The sequence below is a fragment of the Amblyomma americanum genome, chromosome 7 (assembly GCF_052857255.1).
Source record: "Amblyomma americanum isolate KBUSLIRL-KWMA chromosome 7, ASM5285725v1, whole genome shotgun sequence".
Classification (NCBI taxonomy): Eukaryota; Metazoa; Arthropoda; class Arachnida; order Ixodida; family Ixodidae; genus Amblyomma; species Amblyomma americanum.
In genome coordinates this window covers 62858136-62877121 of record NC_135503.1, presented here as the reverse complement: position 1 = coordinate 62877121, position 18986 = coordinate 62858136, and the positions used below count along the sequence as shown (strand labels likewise).

At 47.9% G+C, this 18986-nt stretch overlaps 1 protein-coding gene across 1 annotated transcript in view; it reads right to left on the bottom strand.

Annotated features, from left to right (window-relative positions):
- The window catches only part of LOC144097736 (hepatocyte growth factor receptor-like), a 45217-nt gene that overhangs the window by 20663 nt on the left and 5568 nt on the right, over positions 1-18986 (bottom strand). The window contains exons 3-7 of the mRNA XM_077630374.1: positions 17348-17527; positions 8589-8720; positions 4657-4830; positions 3136-3284; positions 413-551 (exon numbers count right to left, since the gene is read on the bottom strand). Coding sequence (XP_077486500.1) covers positions 413-551; positions 3136-3284; positions 4657-4830; positions 8589-8720; positions 17348-17527 — 774 coding nt within the window. The remainder of the gene's footprint in view (positions 1-412; positions 552-3135; positions 3285-4656; positions 4831-8588; positions 8721-17347; positions 17528-18986) is intronic.

Below are 18986 nucleotides of genomic sequence, written 5' to 3'. Positions count from 1 at the left end.
AAGGGCTCCTACTTCATAACCCACTTTGTGGTACATGCGCCATGCTTACAACGAAATCACGTAACGACGAGACTATTGCTTGTGTATTGGTTTCTATACGTGGTTTTTGCTTATTAAGTCGTGACTACAGTGATTGTGTCTTGATGACAAACCTTGCCTACATTAATTCTTTTCCCCTTCGTTGATGCGCATGCGCATCATGACTGTGGCCACCCTACAACTTGCACGTTGTACGGAGAACCACGAGGACGCAACTCATCAGCAAGAAAGGAAGTAATCTACCTGTCGGCTTTTTAAAACGTCTATCCACTATGTTCCAACAGCCTTTTGAGTTATTGGTGCCATAAAACTAAAGCCACGTCCTCGAAGCGCAAGCGATTTACACGCGCCGTAAGATGCAAACTACACACACCTTGTACTCGAAGCCAGAACGAAGGACTCGACTGTCCACAACATCGTATTTTTTAGAGCCGCTCCTGTGCGTATCGTTCACCGTGACAATTACGTCAACACAGGACCTGTGGAACCCAGCAGGAGTCCTGCACATCACTCTGGAAAAGGGAATGCTAAACGATTTACACTTTATTATTGAAATAAAACAATATGAAGGAACACAAAAATGTCAGCGCTCTATACGTTTACGCAGCGCAAGCACAAGGTATCTCTAATTGCTTAAAAGCAGGAAACAAGCGCACATCTCATGTTGTGACTATACAGCTGCAGAGGAAGAAATACAAAGTATAACATCCCGCCTTTTTCCAATTTGTGAGAACATATGCTTTGCGTGACTTTTCAGGCACACGATTTGTTCTGGAAAGTGCCACATAAGAGAATAAGGCAATAGTTTCGCTGTGAGCATTATGTTAACCACTTTGTTTTGTGCTCAGTTATCCATCTCAAGGTAAACTTAACAGAGCTGTGGTCGTTGAAACCCGAAGGCTCCGCTACTAACGTCGTCGTGGTTTCTAAAATGCCATGTCGCTCTCTTTAAATAGATTTAAAAATAGTCACAAGTAATTTCGAATTTCCAGGCAAGAACTATTTATGCTTTAGTAGCACGTATTGCGCAGTACTGCAGCGTTGTATAGTGTACGACTGGCATTCAAAACTTGTCAAAATTACATCTGCTGCAGAAAAAGCTGTGTGTTGCCTAGAAAATTTTCCTACTGTTATCGAACATGTGCTTTATTTTTAAAGTACCCTATTCTTCCAGCACTCGAATTGCACAATACAGGGTATTGTTGTGCTAAAAGTGATCTGTAAAAGAAAAGAATGTCATTATGTTTTTAGGAAACCAGAAGAAAAATATCAGCACTCGTCAAACGAGGGGTAAGGAAATATTGAGTACCCCGATGCCTCACGCGGACTGCAGCAAGCAATCTTGGGCCTACAGTGTGTCAGTTATGCTGAGTGCACAAAATGAAGAAAAATTTGGCGCAGTCGCCATTCAAACTCTGATAGAATAGAGAAATGACTGCCACAGAACCTGCGGTTTTATCGTATAACCATGAACTTTAATCCCCTGCGTATTGCTTTACTCATCCATGTATGCGTCGTTATTATCATGTCTCAATATTGCTGGAATGTATTATTAAGACCAGCAAAGTTTGTTTAGTAGCAGAACTTATCACATATCATCTTGTAGTTATCTGACTTGACAGGCATGCACGTGTTTTCTTTCTAACTGAAAGGGTATTTATACACTGTAATTACTGTAATCTGATTGCACACCTTCATAATGCATTTGCATAATTACGTGTATTAGACATTTTTTTATTCCATGTTAAAACTGTGGTATTGAAACTGCCGTATAGAAAAACCGTTGTGTGGCAGGAGCCTTGTCAGGCTGTGCATACAGCTTTTTGTCCCCTCTCGTTCCTTCAAAGTATAATAAACTTGACTTGGTATGCAGGATGCTAGCGTTGGCTGCGCCGATGTAACAAGCTATGTAAAGTTATGTAAAACATAAAATCACGCATGATGAGAAATAAGCTGTTGGTTATTTTCTCCGAGCTCCCGAAAAAGGTTTCACAGATACCTGTTTTGTGCTTCGCAATAAGAAAGTATCAAGAATATTCTTCCCGCCTCATTCTTTATTTCGCCCTGCAATCAAATGAGTTGTTTCCGAAATGCAAGCATATGAGCATCGCCATTGCTCGTTAGGTGTTAAGAACAGCCGCATTTCTTCAGTGGTGCGTGAAGGCGCCGAAACTTCCCGACTCGGTGCGTACAAAGAGATGAGCAGGGACAGAGATTTGTTGCTAATTGAATTCATCCGTTTCGCGACTGTACCATACCGACGTAAGAGTACAACTTAGATATGTCTCTGGAAACAACTTCCGCTTTGTTTCAAGCAACATATTCTGCTCCTCACCGCACTGAATAATACAGGTCGCCAAAATTTACAGAGGTAAATAAAACGGGGCAGAAGCCTCGGCAATTCGAGGGCTGCTTTTGGCAACCAAATCAACAATGAACAAATGAATCAATATCGCTGATCCATCCATCCATCCATCCATCCATCCATCCATCCATCCATCCATCCATCCATCCATCCATCCATCCATCCATCCATCCACACACACACACACACGCACACACGCACACACGCACACGCACACGCGCACGCACACGCACACGCGCACGCGCACGCACACGCACACACACACACGCACACACACACACACACACACACACACACACACACACACACACACACACACACACACACACACACACACACACACACACACACACACACACATATATACATATACATATACATACATCTATGGTGCTCGGCTGCCGGCCCGAAAGACGCGGGTTCGATCCCGGCCGAGGCGGTCGAATTTCGGTGGAGGCGAAATTCTAGAGGCCCGTGTGCTGTGCGATGTCAGTGCACGTTAAAGAACCCAAGGTGGTCGAAATTTCCGCAGCCCTTCACTACGGCGTCTCTCATAGCCTCAGTTGCTTTGGGACATTAAACCCCTATAAACCAAACCAAACCACACCAAACATACATACATCTATTTACAAAGTGTGATGTGCTGCACTACCAGGCCGACAAGTGGCATTCATAGCTGAGGTCGGCAGCTCTGTGATGTAACACACGTGCAGTGCACCCAACAGACAGACCTCTTCCAACTCCATTGTACGATGCTGCACACGCGACCGTCTATGAGGACTTCGATGCTGCTGTTAGGCTTGTGCTCCGGCGCTCCCAGGTAGTCACCCTGGATCGTTATAAGTGTGCCCCCAAATTCCGATCCATTCGACGGGTACACCTGCAACGATCGCATGCAATGCGTAACTTGCTCCACTCTTGTTTATAACGTAGAATCCTAGCTCTACTTTGTCAAAGAGCTGTTATACAGTCCAGCATGCAATACCTTTCTCGAACAGTTTTGGCGGTACATGAGGTGTTTTAATGAGTGTTGTTTTTTCGTCGTAGTCTATCTTCGCCTTATCAATTCGCGATTTTTTGAGGTTTTTTTCCATAGAATCTTACTGCTTCTGCGACGGTTCTGTTCTGCTTTTGCATGTAGGAGTCATTGTGATGTACGCTTTTATTATGAGCCTTGAACTGTTGTTTCGGACACTGTGTTCGTCGGTGATAGAACGAGGGGTCTTGTTGAAGGTGTTAAGCGATACTGCAGTGCAAAAATTTTGTAGAAGGTGATGTGGGATATTGCCCTGGAAAATTTTTTTTTCGTTCTTCGTGATATTTGCGCTCGATGGGACCAATTATTACGCAGTGAAGTTTCTTAATGTCAAATATACATAGCTTGGATAGCTTGGGTGTAAAAAGCTTGGGCGAGTTATAGGTGATGGACGAGAGTTCAGGCCTTTAAAGCCAATGACAGCCCACTTCTAGGTGACAAGTCCAAATGTGGCATTTATTTCGCGGAAAAATGAAGTTTTCTGGTGAAGCAAACGTCTTCAATCGTTAGTTTAGTTTGGGGCTTTGCAAGAAAGATTCAACCAGTCATTGTAATGCTGCCCTCTCAGACATTATAATGTAGAATGACCAGCTGTCCTGATTTGCCTTTGTTGGAAAGACTACTGAGGGTATGTGGTTCTCCTCGCTCAGTTCTGTACACATTGTGCTTTTACGTTTCGCGTGTGCGCGGTTCACAAGGTACAGGACGACTGCACCATCAACATAGACTCATCTTCTTGTTTGTGACGACGCTGTGGCTGTGGCATTTGAGCGAAATTAACGTGTTCTGGGCGCTGCTTTTTTGAAGAACAGCTACCACAGGCAGATGCCTGGTGCTGGTTAAGGATTATGGCGCGCCCAGGCTTAGAAGAAGCGAGATGCCATCCAATTTTTTATCTCTAGACGTTTTGAACTATCTGCTGATAGCAGCACCAGAGCATACTGCCATGATTAATATCAAGTGCCTGGCTATTTAGGTCCGCAACCGAAAGCAGGAAACTGACTAACACATTTACTAAAGAAAGGAGTCGAAATCCGGTGTCCCACACAGGAATAGAAGAAAACACTCGTACTCTGCCGGCACAGTATATAAGCCGATGTGCAGGATCAATCTTGCTCAGGGCAAAGCAATGAAGCACTTAGACTTTTGAGGGTTAATTTTGCGAATGAATAACAGAGGACATGAAGAAAACGAGAGAAATGTAAACGACACTTACGTGGTCAATTTCTATCGGACAACGCTCTATAAAAAATGTTCTCGGATGTGGACATTCAGCAAAATGGGCGCAGTGGTCACCGCACCAGCCGCAACCAAGCGGGTCCTCTCGACTTTGCATGCACAGTAAGCATTCCTTATATATGCCGCAGGAGCCGACAGGAAATCGTAGGACCTGCATAGAAATATGGTCAGCGTCACCTATCGAATAAATGTTCCTTAGCATACTGTTACTCGGATTAGTAGAAGTAGCAACTGAGAAGTGGTGGTAGGCTGCCTTTCGTCACACTCTCTGACTACTGTCGGACCAAGACAGTATTCCACGCTGCCTGAGGCTCGGCTTCATGCTATACATTGAAATCTGGGGAAGGCACGGGAAAGGCTTCTCGACCCGACTCCGCCGTCTAGCATCGATTGCGGCTCTTACACCAATCCATAAGCCGCTCATCCACCGCTTTAGCAGAGAGCTACGCCTGAATTCGGGCCCCTGACCAAGTGAAGAGAGCTACACACCCTCAGACGTCATGTCCAAGTGAAGTGACGACTGAGAACAGGCGACTGCCGCCGATCGTCTGCTACCCACCGGCAACAGTGCCATTTTTTTCACGGCGACATGTGTAAATACACAAAAGACTGGGAGGACAGCTTCGAGGGCATGGGCTGTTATAACGACTGGAACGAGAAAGGATTTGAAAATTGTCAGGCCACCCTTCTATCCTGGGAAATGCTTTGCCGAAATCTCTTTACGCTCGTTCCCATCGCACGTCGCGGGGGAAAGCTGAAGCTGTGGTAAAGTCAAGAAATTAGCGCTCGGAGAAAAGTCCGTGCATGCACTTCGACAACACAGCCAGTCTCTTCGAGCACGTGGACACCAATACGCAGGTGGAGTGGGAGCTTTGACAGCTCCTGCGTTGCCTTAAGATGAATCTATTCGCGGGCCTCGTGCGCAACCCACCGCGCACTGTTGTTAAATTTCTTAGGAATGCGGCAGTCATGATGAAGGCACTTCAAGAAAGGATGTGGCAATTCAATCAGAATCTTCACTGCCTCGCGCCTGATATCTTTCCATCATCGCCCGGAAGCAGTTGGATACCTTAGCGAACATGATTGGTCAGATGTGTAGGACGACCTGCAAAAGTTTCGTCTGTCTCAGACTGCGCCCTCTACGTCGATGATGGCGTCGATGTCGAGGCCAGCGTCACAGTCGTCGTAAGGGTCAACGGGCAAAATACCGCCCAGCGAAGTATTCACTTGACCTCTGAAGACAACCTTGAAAAGTGTTAAGGTTGTTCCACATGCAAGTGAAAATGCTCTTAATTCCTACCGCCGCGGCGCAAAAACTTGTTTCGAGCCGTCGGGGCGGCTCGAGCGGAAAGAGCGGCGAGGTTCTATCAAGTTGGATATTTCACCACGACCCGCCACTCAATCGCTGAATTCGCTGAGTTTCTTGGACGTGAACCAGCCCTCAGGAGTGTCCTCTTCTGGAGGGTGGTGTTGTAAGGGAAAGTTAAATTTAAAAGAATTTCAACTCATGTCCTGTGTTCTTCATCAACATGCGAAGAAAGCATATCGCCCAGTGTTGGGTGGAGTCGCTCCAACAACCAGTTTGTTTGCTGATGACACGCTGTCATACGTCTATGACTGATGCTAGCCGGATTCAACATAGACTGTGATAAACGGGCGGTGAAAGCAGTCCGCGGTCAGTAACAACTTCGGCGGGAGCATAACGCCGCACGACAATTTTTTCAGCAGAAAACGTCGTCGCTCCGGCAGCAATTCCTTTGGAAAGCAACCTCGTCTTAGTGTACTATGCCAAGTAGTTGGCCGCAACATCAATACAACATTTTCCAGACAATGTCGGGAAAGAATCATATACGTCTCCGCCCACTTGTCGGTAATGGGCTTTCGAAGAGTCGACGGACCGAAGTAACTCTGCTGCTTTCAATCGCGGAGACATACGCTGTTGGTAGTCATGTCATGCTTATACGTATGCCCGCACTGATGGGGGTAACCTGGGTAAATAGCACTTGTATTAACACCGTGCAGGTCTACAGGTGACTACCAAGTAGCTAGCGGACGGTTCGTCATAATAAACACTGAAGATATCTTGGAACAACTGAAATCAGACAAATGGAAATGTTTCTTTGTCGTTGTCAAAGTTCCGGCTTTAGAAAATGTTGCTTTGCCATAGTGAACGACTAGAGTCCGAAATGAAAAAAAAATTAACAGTGGCTTAGCTCGGCTATGCCAGGATATACGTAGCGACAGGTACGTTTCCCTGGCTGAGCTTGTAGTGGTCACTGTATGTTTAGCAATGAGAGACATTGGGTACACACTTTTTTTATTCATTTTGCTTGACAGAGACAAAGACTGCCCGATGATCTGTGAAGTAGCATGCAGCGGTCTCAATTTTGTCGATACAGTATTTCTGTTTGGTAGAGCCTTTTTAGTATACAAGCTCGATAGTATTCCCCATTGTGTAGTCTGGACGTGAGGGTCCGAAGCTAAATTAAAGTCAAACTTTTCTTTCATACACTGACTAAGAGGGTCCTGCTTCCTATTTAAATCGCCCAAATTCATACACAACTGTGTAATCGTGCCGTGGGTTGGTATGCACGTGGCAACCACGTCAATTGTCTGCTTGACAATGTTCCCGGTGCCCCGTAGACTTCGCTTCGCCGCCGCTGAGTGATTCTGTCAATTTTGGGTGCAAGTCAGCCCAATAAACAGTTTTCTTTTAGAAGACCCTTTGTCTGTCTTCATCGCTCCTTCGACTGCCGTCACCACTACGTGACAATATGGTTCATTCATAAGCATTTAGAGACGCAGAAAGTTCAATTAAAACAGGTCTTAAAATAAGTCGAAGAGTATGTCCGTGAAGCAGATCTTTAACCATTGCCACAAAAATTCAGCTACATTCATGTAAATAACAAAAGGTCAAGAAACGATAATAATAATAATAATTGGTTTTTGTGGAAAGGAAATGGCGGAGTATCTGTATCATATATCGTTGGACACCTGAAAACGCATATAATCTAGGCACACAGCACATGCTAAATACGCCACGTGCTGAGGACGTATCAAGGAACAAAATCACCAAGAACAAGACGCTTGCAGGGTGTTGAAGTTATTTCTATAGGCGAGGAAGCCCACTTCCTGTGGCTGACGGTTTCTGAGTGTAAAAAGCCTTTACGACTGCATACACAATATCGACACCCCAATCTTCATCCACATGACAGAACCGAGAAAAAAAATGCTATTGTTCATCTGCCTTGCTTTTGACCCAAGCCCGTGTTTATCTAGATATGCATCCCTGATAACTGGCACATATGTGTACTCATTGCTTGCCGGCCCGCCCTCTTGATTTCCGTAGACTGCAGTATGCAATAAAAATAAAATTACGAAATTTGCGCAATGAAGCACGCCCTTGGCTAAGCACTGAAGAATGCACTTGGTCGCTGATTGGAGAGCACACATGTGCGGTCCACGGCTTGAAAAAAAAAGCAAGATTTTAGACAGAACTTGGTAAAGGTGTGATGCATCGCTGAGTGGCACTTTTGAATGTTTAGATTATAGATGAAGCAATATTTTTACGCGTGCTATGGCTTGGTTGTGTTCTGTCCCAGAGGTGCGTATTTATTCCCCTCTGCTAACATACGAAGAGCCATGAAGAAAAATAAAACTATATTTGATAGCTTGGGCATGTTCTCTGTGGAGCATTTCGTTCGTACGTCTTTTATGATCGGGCAGTATGTTTATAATCGAATTTATCAGATATTCATGCTTATGTCCATTATCCGGCTTCGCAGAGATGGGCGAAGGGTGCATGCAAAAACGTCTGAAGAAAGAACAACGACATTTACATGGCATGACCTCAGAGTGTAAACCATGCGAAATGCTAAGTTGGGTACTGTATATATCAGGCACAAATACCTTTTCATTTGTCAGGAAATATCCATAAGCTCCCATACGATCAATAGCGGTGCTTTGGCGTATTCCGGTGCTGCCGAAATTTGAAAGGTCCAGAGATGTTAGCAAACGCGAAGAGCTATTCCGTACCACAATCTGTAAGGAATGGATAAAAAGACAGTGTCATGGATGCGTCCGCATACAATAGTCCTGTTGATTAACACATTATTTTGACGAGTACCCGTTCCTTACGTACTTGGAAGGAAAAACACTATATTAAATTCCCAAGCATAATATGCTGGTTAATAGTGGCAACTGTGATCGAAAAAACATGTAAACTAGTGGTGCCAAATTGTAAAAACTGCAGATTTATTAAGATTTCTTGAGAGCATTACAAAATTCTGATTCTTTTGGTAGTGTCTCAGTTTCTAAGGATGATTTAGTGGCGGAGAAATCCGCACCGACATACATTGAACCAAAGCATAATTGGAAACTGCTGCGATATCTTCAAATGTAGCATTACGACAAAAAAAAACGACTTTTAGGCGATAGCTTTAGGTCTCCTGTTCAACGCAGAACGCGGCGGCGCCGGTGACAGCTGCGTGCGATAAAATGCGTATCGGTGAAAAAGGTAGTGACGTCACAAATAGAAAGGCTGATTTGAAGAAGGTTTAAAACATTACATATATTGTGAACACAAGGTCGCCACATGACTGGGATGTCATTATGACTTGTAAAAACTTAAATTAATTCCACTAAAATTAAAGCTAAAGTGAGATGGGAATCGAAGCAGTGCCTCGCGTATCCCCAGTCATGGCGACCGAGGCTCGTTCGTTTAACCCGGTTAAAGAGAGGCCTTTTGTATTTTGTCCGGCAGTTTTGGTGCCTAGAAGGAATATGCAATGAGTACCCCAGACCGCAGAAGGGATACATTAGCGCTGTCGTGTCACACACTGCTGAGGAGAAGCGTGAGTGTCCTGGAATGTTTTGTTATTAGGATTAGCATTCAATGAAATTTATCTTTCGGAGGGCCTCTTTCATCTGAGGCAACTTATACCTGGGCCTTCTTTTGGTAAGCATGTTGGAAATACCGTTCCTGTAGTTACGCCCGGAACCTATGTAGTTCCGCGGGCTTAAAAGGAACTAATTCACATTTTTACGTTCTCTACCACTTATTGTATGTCGTTAAACAAAGCGTGATATCTCATAAGTGTGAGGAGCACAATATTTCTACAGTCACGGTAAACGACAGCATAGAAAGTTCAACTAACCTACCATATCTCCAACTGTCACTGATGTGCACGACGGCAGTCACCACAGCACTTTAAGGTATAGTTTTTCAGGGAAAGATGTGTAAGTATACCCTTAGCAGCCCAGCTGGACAGAAAGCCTTTGCCGTCTCATCGGTGCTGTTTATTCCACGATTTATTTAATTAGTAAGGTGCAAAGCTATGAGCTTTCGGCATGAAGAAGCTCCATCACACGCATCACTGAAACATCAAGCAATGAACTAGCCACCAGAACGGATTAAATACAACGCAGAAAAATTGTCAAATATAGCAGCCATGAAAATATTTCATAAAGTTGTTTCTGCACATCCTATTCAATTTTCTTGTCTAGCGGCAAACAGAATAGGTTAGCATGACCGGATGCTCATTTCTTACATTTTGACGGTATTTGGTTAGCATCTAAGTGACATTATAATTATGTTTATCTAGAGGTTCTTTGACAATACACAGATTAATTAGGCTTTGTCTCAGTAAAAATTATGCATTTTTTACGATGCTTTTTGGCTGCTCTTGTGCCGGCAGGATGGTACACAAGGTCAACAAAATAAAAGCGATCCGATGAGGCATTTATTTGATTATTTGAACCTCCATTTTTTCATATGCCTTTGATCTTCTCTGAAGTCAGCCAGTTCTTTAGACAACGTTTCTTCGCGTATTGACTAGCCTACTGCGTGACTGAACTTGTGTATTAAACTTTCTGGACGAAGCGTTGAGAAGAATATAATCACGCGGCACTTCCGTTCATTTCCGCGACTCATTAGCTAAAAACAAGTTAGGCTGTGTATTAGCTCAGGTAATCCCGGATATACAAAGCGAAAGCTGTCGGCATTCATTGTATTCATTGGTGTTGCCGTTGACAACGTTCTAGAATTCGATGATTTTGAAGAAAGGAAGGGTGCATAACTGGCTCCCTGGGTCACCAGATAATAATAATAATAATTGGTTTTTGGGGGGAAAGGAAATGGCGCAGTATCTGTCTCATATATCGTTGGCGCTTTGAGGTACGCTGTGGTAGTGAGAGCAAGTTGTGGGCCGCATGCATTAGCGCTGACAACGTTGTGGGAAACACGCGGCACTGCAGCAATAGGCCGCAGCGTTCATTGTGTGAGCAATCTCTCGCGATCAACCATTTAACTGTCACCTACCAGGATGGCAGGGTGGGTGCGCTGCCTATCCAGTGTGCGGAACGCACTCAACGTTAGAGACGCCAAGCCGCGTCTGCTCGGCTAGATCCCGTGGTCAGGCAGCAGCTGTTCCGCGGGTCTGGAGCCCCGGCGCAGCGACGGTGAAGTCACGTGATGTTGATATGACAGCGGCGAAGCAAGGACGTTCAAGATCAAACATGCGGCGAAGGTAAAATCGCCTCGACGGAAGTAGTGAAAGCTTTCGATTTTAAAAGTAAACCGCTGGCAGACATCATAAGGTATTTCTTACTAACGCAGTTAAAATGCTCATTTAAAGTGTTTCCAATATAGTATATTGTCACCGAAAGTCGGCAGAAAGGGCAGAAGGGCACACCAGGACTAGCCAGGCAGACACACTCAGCGAACGAACGCACGAGCCGGGAAAGACAATGAAGACCAGCGGGTGCTGTCCCACCACATGGCGGCGCCAGTAGATGGCTAACACTGTGGCATTGCCCCTCCTCTTGGAAAGGGCGTCGCCCCGATGCCACGGAATCACGGAAATCCGGAATAAAGTATGTGGTGCCGGACTTGCCAGAATAATGCCTAGCGGGCGTGGTTGGGCTTCATCCTGGCAACGTGGACGATTTCGGATGCCGCCTGCCGCCTGGAGGAGCGAACAGACTCTTGCGGGAGCACTTCGTTGTTAACGTCACTAAGTTGGCGCAGCACCTCGTAGAGGCCGAAGTAGCGGTGCAGAAGTTTTTCGGAGCGAACCCGCAGACGGATTGGGGTCCAAACCCAAACTTGATCGCCAGGGTGGTAAAGCACCGCCCGGTGATGAATGTTGTAACGTTGAGCGTCGCTTTCCTGCTGGGTACGGGTTCGCTGTCTAGCTTGCTGGCGGGCGGCTTCTGCGTGCCGAACGAACTCTTCAGCGCCAGCGACAGAAGGACGTGCAATACCTGGTAGTAACATTGCGTCCAGCATAGTCGTGGCTTCGCGACCGTGCACCAAACGGAACGGCGTGAAGCGCGTCGTCTCTTGAAAAGAAGTGTCATATGCGAACGTGACGTAAGGCAAGATCTGGTCCCAGTTCTTATGTTCGGTGTCCACGTACATAGAAAGCATGTCGGCAATGGTCTTACTGAGTCGCCCAGTCAGTCCATTTGTTTGAGGATGGCAAGCAGTGGTTCGACGGTGAGTCGTGCCACTGAGACGCATAACTTCCTTAGTGAGGGCAGATGTAAAAGCCGTGCCTCGATTAGTTAAAACGACTGCAGGGGCACCGTGACGAAGGACAATGTTAAAGATGAAAAAGTTCGCAATTTCGGCAGCGGTGCCGCAGGGAAGGGCTTTCGTCTCACGATAACGGGTGAGGTAGTTGGTGGCAACTATAATGTACCTGTTGCCCAATGATGTTGCCGGAAATGGTCCCAGCAAGTCCATGCCGACCTGGTGGAAAGGGATTCGAGGTGGATCAATGGGTTTCAATAGGCCGGCCGGCTTTACAGGTGGTGTCTTCCGACGTTGGAACTCGCGGCAAGACTTAACGTAGTGCTGGACAACTGTAGCAAGCCGGGACCAGTAATACTTGTGCCGTATCCGCGGCAACGTGCGAGAAAAGCCGAGATGGCCGGAAGAAAGGTCGTCGTGGCATGCGTGCAGAACTTCGTCTCGAAGCACCGTTGGAACCACGAGCAGGTACGGAGTGCCCGTGAGACCGTAGTTTCTCTAGTAGAGAATGCCACCACGCAAGAAGAACGACGATAGCCCGCGTGTGAAGAAGCGGGGTGACGACGAGGTGCGACCTTCGAGGTACTCTATGAGGGGTCGTAGCTCGGCGTCATCTCGCTGTTGTTGAGCAAGGACGGACGTGGTTAAAGCGCCAAGAAAAGCGGGATCGTCTTCCGTGTCAGCAATTGTGTACGAGAGAGAGGTACCGGACGGGCAGTCTGGGTCGCTGTGTTTGTTGCAAGACTGCTACACGATGACAACATCGCGTTCTTGCAAGCGGAGACTCCTACGCGCCAGCCTCCCCGATGAGTCTTTAGGTTCGCGAGCCAACAAAGCGAGTGGTGATCGCTCACGACTCGGATTGGGCGACCATACAAGTATGGGCGAAATTTCGGTACTGCCCAAACGACAGCAAGGCACTCCTTTTCCGTGGTAGAATAATTCGCTTCAGATCGCGACAGAGTGTGGCTTGCATAAGCAATCACGCGCTCAACACCATCTTGCCATTGAACGAGGACGGCACCCAGACCAACGTTGCTGGCGTCAGTGTGAAGTTCCGTGTCAGCCTCTTCGTTGAAGTGGCCAAGAATGGGAGTAGTTTGGAGGCAGTTCTTGAGGTCGTCGAAGGCCGTCTGCTGTTCTTGGGCCCAGATGAAAGGTTGGTCGTCCTTTGCCAAGCGAGTTAGAGGCTCGGCTAGTCGGAAGAAGTCTCGCACAAAATGTCGGTAATAGGCGCAGATACCCAAAAAACGGCGCACTGCACGCTTATCAGTGGGGATCGGAAGCGCAGAGACGGCAGCCGTCTTGTCGGAGTCAGGACTAACACCTTCAGTGCTCACGATATGACCCAGGAACTTCAGCCGTTGGAACGCAAAGTGACATTTCTATGCTTTGAGCGAGAGGCTAGCCGATCGTATGGCCTCCAGTACTGCACTCAAGCGATTGAAATGCTCGTCGTAGGTGGCAGAAAAAATGACATCATCAAGGTAGAGGAGGCAGAACTGCCATTTGAGGTCAACGAGGACAGTGTCCATCATTCTTTGAAAGGTGCAGGAGCGGAACACAACCCGAAGGGGACACCTTGAACTCGTACAACCCTTCAGGAGTAACGAGCGCTGTCTTCTCGCGGTCCCGTTCATCTACCTCAATCTGCCAGTACACACTGCGGAGGTCAGGAGAAGAAAAGTAGCGGGCATGACGAAGTCGGTCGAAAGAGTCATCGAATCGAGGCAACGGGTAAACGTGCTTTTTGGTAATTTTGTTAAGTCTTGGCGACCAGCAGAACGGGCGAAACCTGTGGGCTTGTAGACGGCTGTATGACATCATCCTGGGGCATTTCGTCCACCTGCAGTCGTATCGCCTCACGTTCTCTCGCCGACACTCAATAGGGGTGTTGACGAATAGGCCGCTCACTGTCATCAACGATGGTGCGATGTTTCGTTATGGACGTCTGCCCGACCTTAGAGGTGGTCGCAAAGCAGTCATGAAAAGAGTCAAGGATGGTTTGCAAGCGGCGATGCTGATCAGTGTTCAAATCAGGTTTCACGTCAGCCTTAACTGTTCGACTAGGTCCTCCTGGAGGGATGTCCCTGGATGTTGACGACGCGCAGTGGGTGGCGGGCTCGCTAATTTCATCGAAATAGGCGATGGCTATATTTTTCGCCAAGTGGCGGTATTCGGCGCTAAAGTTAGTAACCAGAAGATCAGTTCGCTGGTTCTGCAAGGCAACGACACCCCGTGTGATGCAGACTTGTTGGCTCAGCAGTAAAGACAAGTTTGCTTCTGCGATGCCGTTGGACGCGCGGGGGTTGTCGCAGTCCACCGTAACAAATAAGCTGGCACGCGGTGGTAGAGTGACGTGGTCGCTGGACACGCGAAAAACGGTTCTTCCTTGCACACTGTCGTCGGCTACGGTGCATGGGGCGGAGAGTGTCACCATGAGTTCGAGGAGGTCGATGACAGCCCCATTTTCGCGAAGAAAATCGAGACCAAGGACAAGGTCCTTGGAGAACTCAGCCAGAAAAGCGAAGCAACCAGTGAAGATGATACCGCGAATCTCAATCCTAGCGGTGCAGACGCCGAGCGGCATCACCACGGGACCGCCAGCGGTTCGAATTTGTGTTCCGTGCCAGGGTGTCAGCACTTTTCGCAAGAGGGTAGCAAGACCACGACTCATAACTGAGAAATCTTCGCCGGTATCGACGAGGGCAGTCACATGGTGGTTGTCAGCGAGTACTGGTATTTCGGCTGAAAGAACCTCATTTTCTGGAACGTGCGCAGTGGAAGGTTTCGGAGAGGAGAGTCGAGGTGTTCGTAGAAATGGGGCGTCGAGCAGAGGCTGTTCGGGGCGTCGGAAGGGGGTCGGAGAAGCTGGAAGATCGGGTTTAAGGGTCAAGTCGGCGAGCAGAGGATCTTGTTCAAATTGCGGAGCTACGGCGGCCTTACCCCCAGAGGTCGCCGTCTTCAGTTTTCCCGGCGTGGACTACGGGACTGCCGGATGGACGGCTGGCGATCTAGGGAAGAGGACCGACAGGGCGACGGCGACCTGGACGGGCGCTGTGGCGAAGGCGCAAGGGGGACGCTGACCGACAGGTACTTCTCGATGTCACGGGGTCGTTCACCATAGCGTGGTCGGGGTGCGTCTGGTGAAAACCGTCGCAGGACCATCCGACGATACGGGCAGTGGCGCAATATGTGGCCGGCTTCACCGCAGTGGAAGCACAGGGGCCGGTTGTTTGATATGCGCCACGCGTGTGCTTTGCTGAGGGGTGGTCGTGCGTCGGAGAGGGCAGGCGAAGTCGAAAAGCGTTGATGCGGTGTAGAAGGAGCAGGTCAGTAAAACGCCGGTGGTGCTAGCGCAGAGCTACGCAACGCTTCACTGTACGTCATGACATACAGCTCAGGCAGCGGCTGGGGACAGGCTATTGGCTGCACCGCTCGACGCACTTCGTCGCGAAGGACATCCGAGATGGCTCCGACACCCGGGTGTTGCTCGACAGGGCGAAGCTTCTGTAGCTCCTCGCGCACAACGCTCCTGACAAGCTCACGAAGGGCCTCACTCTCCGTTCCAAGCTGCGGCATGTTGGCATCCATAGCAGTTATATTCGCCGGACGGCCGTAATGCGCGAACCTCTGCTGCAAGGTGCGCTCCATGCTCGTCGCTTCCCGAGCAGTCAGCCACTGTGCTAGGAGCGTCGCGCACAAGTCCTACGAAAAGCTGCTCTTTCACTCCTCGCATAAGATGGTGCACCTTCTTCGTTTCCGACATGGTAGGATCTGCGCGGTTAAAGAGTCGCGTCATGTCTTCTACGAACATGGCGACGCTCTCATTTGGCCGCTGCGCTCGGGACAGCAGGGCGACTTCAGCTCGCTCCTTCCGTTCGTTGCTGCCTAAGGTGTCGAGCAACTGTCCCCGGAAATATTGCCAGGTGGGGATAGCGGATTCGAGGTTTTCAAACCACGTCTTGGCGGAGTCTTCCAGGGCCAAATAGACATTGCTTAGCTTGCGGTCCTAGTCCCACAGGTTAAACGCAGCGACTCGGTCGTAGCTGGCCAACCTGTCTTCCACGTCTTCGAACTTGTCGCCATGAAACGGCGTGGGAGTGCGACGCGCATGAAGAAGCAGCGGTGGGGAACTGACGGTATTCTGGGTGGTCCGACTTTTCGAAGTGGACGTCATTGCGCGGGGTCGTGCCGTCAGGGGTCGGAACTCAGGATTTAAGCCTCGTAAACGGCGGCTTGCCTTGCGGACAGGTGTCGTGTCCACTGGGTGTAGCTCGGCGTCGTCGGAGGCTCCCGGGAGCTCTTCGGGCATTGGGAAAAAACCCCGCACCTCCACCAAAATGTCACCGAAAGCCGGCAGACAGGGCAGAAGGGCACACCAGGACCAGCCAGGCAGACACACTCAGCGAACGAACGCACGAGCCCGGGGAAGACAAAGAATACCAGCGGGTGCTGTCCCACCGCATGGCGGCGCCAGTAGATGGCTAACACTGTGGCAATATTGTTGCACTCTGCGTGGAAGCATGTGTACAGCAAGCAACCAACAACGTGCCTTGGCAACAATGGAGAAGTAACCTGCAGTATTTAGCGTAATGTCTTGCCGTGCTACATATCCAAGTGCCGCGCCCTCCTTCTCCATCAAGGAAAAGGGCCTACTTTTTCTACGTGCTTTTTCTACATACATACTTTTTCTTCCCAGGCTCCACTCAATCAACTCACTACCCCCTAGCGTCCTCCTGCAGTTTCTTGCTCCCATTCACTGCAGAGCTGATACACTTGCTCTGCAGTGCTCCGGCCCAGTTTACAGACGCTCACAGAAGCCCGTGGATTATGTGAACCACTCCAGCCACCCAGGCCGGCGCACTTGTATCGCAACCCAGAGCTCGGACGCTCAAAAGCTTGTAAACAGTTCATAACCATGAAGCGTCAATGACCTGCAGAATATCAAACAGTGGCTGCACACATAAACAGCGCTTAAGGGACCGCATTTAAAGGATTAACCCATATGCAGCAGCACCGAGTAGACTCATTAGGGCTCATGGTGGTTTCCCTTTTGTGCTGCTTATCAATAACTGCAATCTGGCGGACGGTTCTGGCGCGGGAGTATATAAAGAAAGCACATTCTACTCGCCTTATGAAGAAAACTCTGCTCATCGCCAACCCAGACGACAGTGGCACCGTTTTGCTCCATAACGGTGAGCGAGGTCGTCATTCTTCCTTGGAAAGTGAGCTTGGCCCCACCAATGAGCGGGACCAAGCTTTCAATGTAGATGTTTTTTCCAGGTGTGCAAGTGAAGTCGCCCAATGCTTCCTGCATGCAAAAGCAAGCCAAAGTATTCATCGTGTTGCGTGTCACGCTCACACTGTGGTGCATTTGGTGTGCAAGACGGCAGGTTTTCACCTGGCTATAACTATTGCGGATGAATTATCCACATTTTGATCGCACCTGCTCCATTTGTGCAATGTCAGTCACACAGCTGTCCTTGGAATTTCGGTACATGTCAGGCTCTCATTTCAACGGTCTTTTGGGGCCCCATTCCGAGGACGCGATATCAGCACGCCATCATTCTCTACCATCAGGGAAACCTTGAACATCATAGCTTTAGGGCATAAATGGGAAACTCGAAGTTATGTGCGCCATTATGTTATTAGAAGGATTTTTGTCGCAAGGTAATACAAAATATGATCAGTAAAAACCTAAGCGCTCATTGTTCCAAGAATCAACCGCGGGACTTCGACCTGCTGGGAGTGCTTGATGCTTTTCAAAGGTAGATACAAGAAAAAGTTATCTCTTTCGCCTTATTTTAAAACAGGGCCGAATGCGCGGTTCGATGCGGCTGGATGTGAAGTGCTCTCCTTGCTTCACTATACCGGTCCGATAACAACCGAATTTTTGTATTTTCTTAACTAACGGCTGGGCGCGCCTTTTATTGTGGCTGTTTCCATGTGTGTAAACAGGGCAGTGTGCCTCACTCCGTAGGGATTGAGTAATAGCTAATGATAAATCAGATCCTAACGATAAACAGCTACCTCCCATATATAACCGAATAACATTACTGTCTTTTATCTCGCTGAACGGTATGTTACGTTTTACCTCGTCCTCAGCCTGTTAGCACGTCCCGCTGAGTTAAGCAGTGAAACATCCCTCATAGCAAGCACCTGGAGGTCTTTGAGTTGCAAACACGGCCCTTGTGAGTCGCACGCGTGCCTCAAGCTTTCCCTCCACAGATGAATCAAGTTATCAAAGACATTTGTGTGTAGGATCGCCGACAGACAATGTAACTTTCAATTCAGCGTAGATAAGGTGCCCGAAGTGGGCGACGGGTTGGTTTATGTGGAGTTAGTTGAACAGTTCCTTGCTCTACAGTGAACGTAGTTATTCTCAAGATGATTATGAAAATTTCACCGTCAAGAGTACAGTAGAATGTAACTTTGTAACACTGAATTTAACATTGAATGTAACATTGAATGTAACTTCCTCTTTTCTGTTAATGCAATTCATTCTACAGAGAAAATGGAGCAGGAGATAAAGGTTCATGGCCTCTCAACGGCTCCTGCCCCACGTTATAAAGTTTGACAAAGAGTGCAGAATGCTCACATGCCTAACGGAAACAGGTAAAGGTTCAGCACATATCTATTGCAGGAAGGCAGTACAAATAAATACACATATATACAACAACATATTAAAAACAAAAACTGTTGTAATTAAGTAAAGTTCTGAGAAAACACTAAAACATATAAAGCTATACCACTCTGAGTACATAATTGCA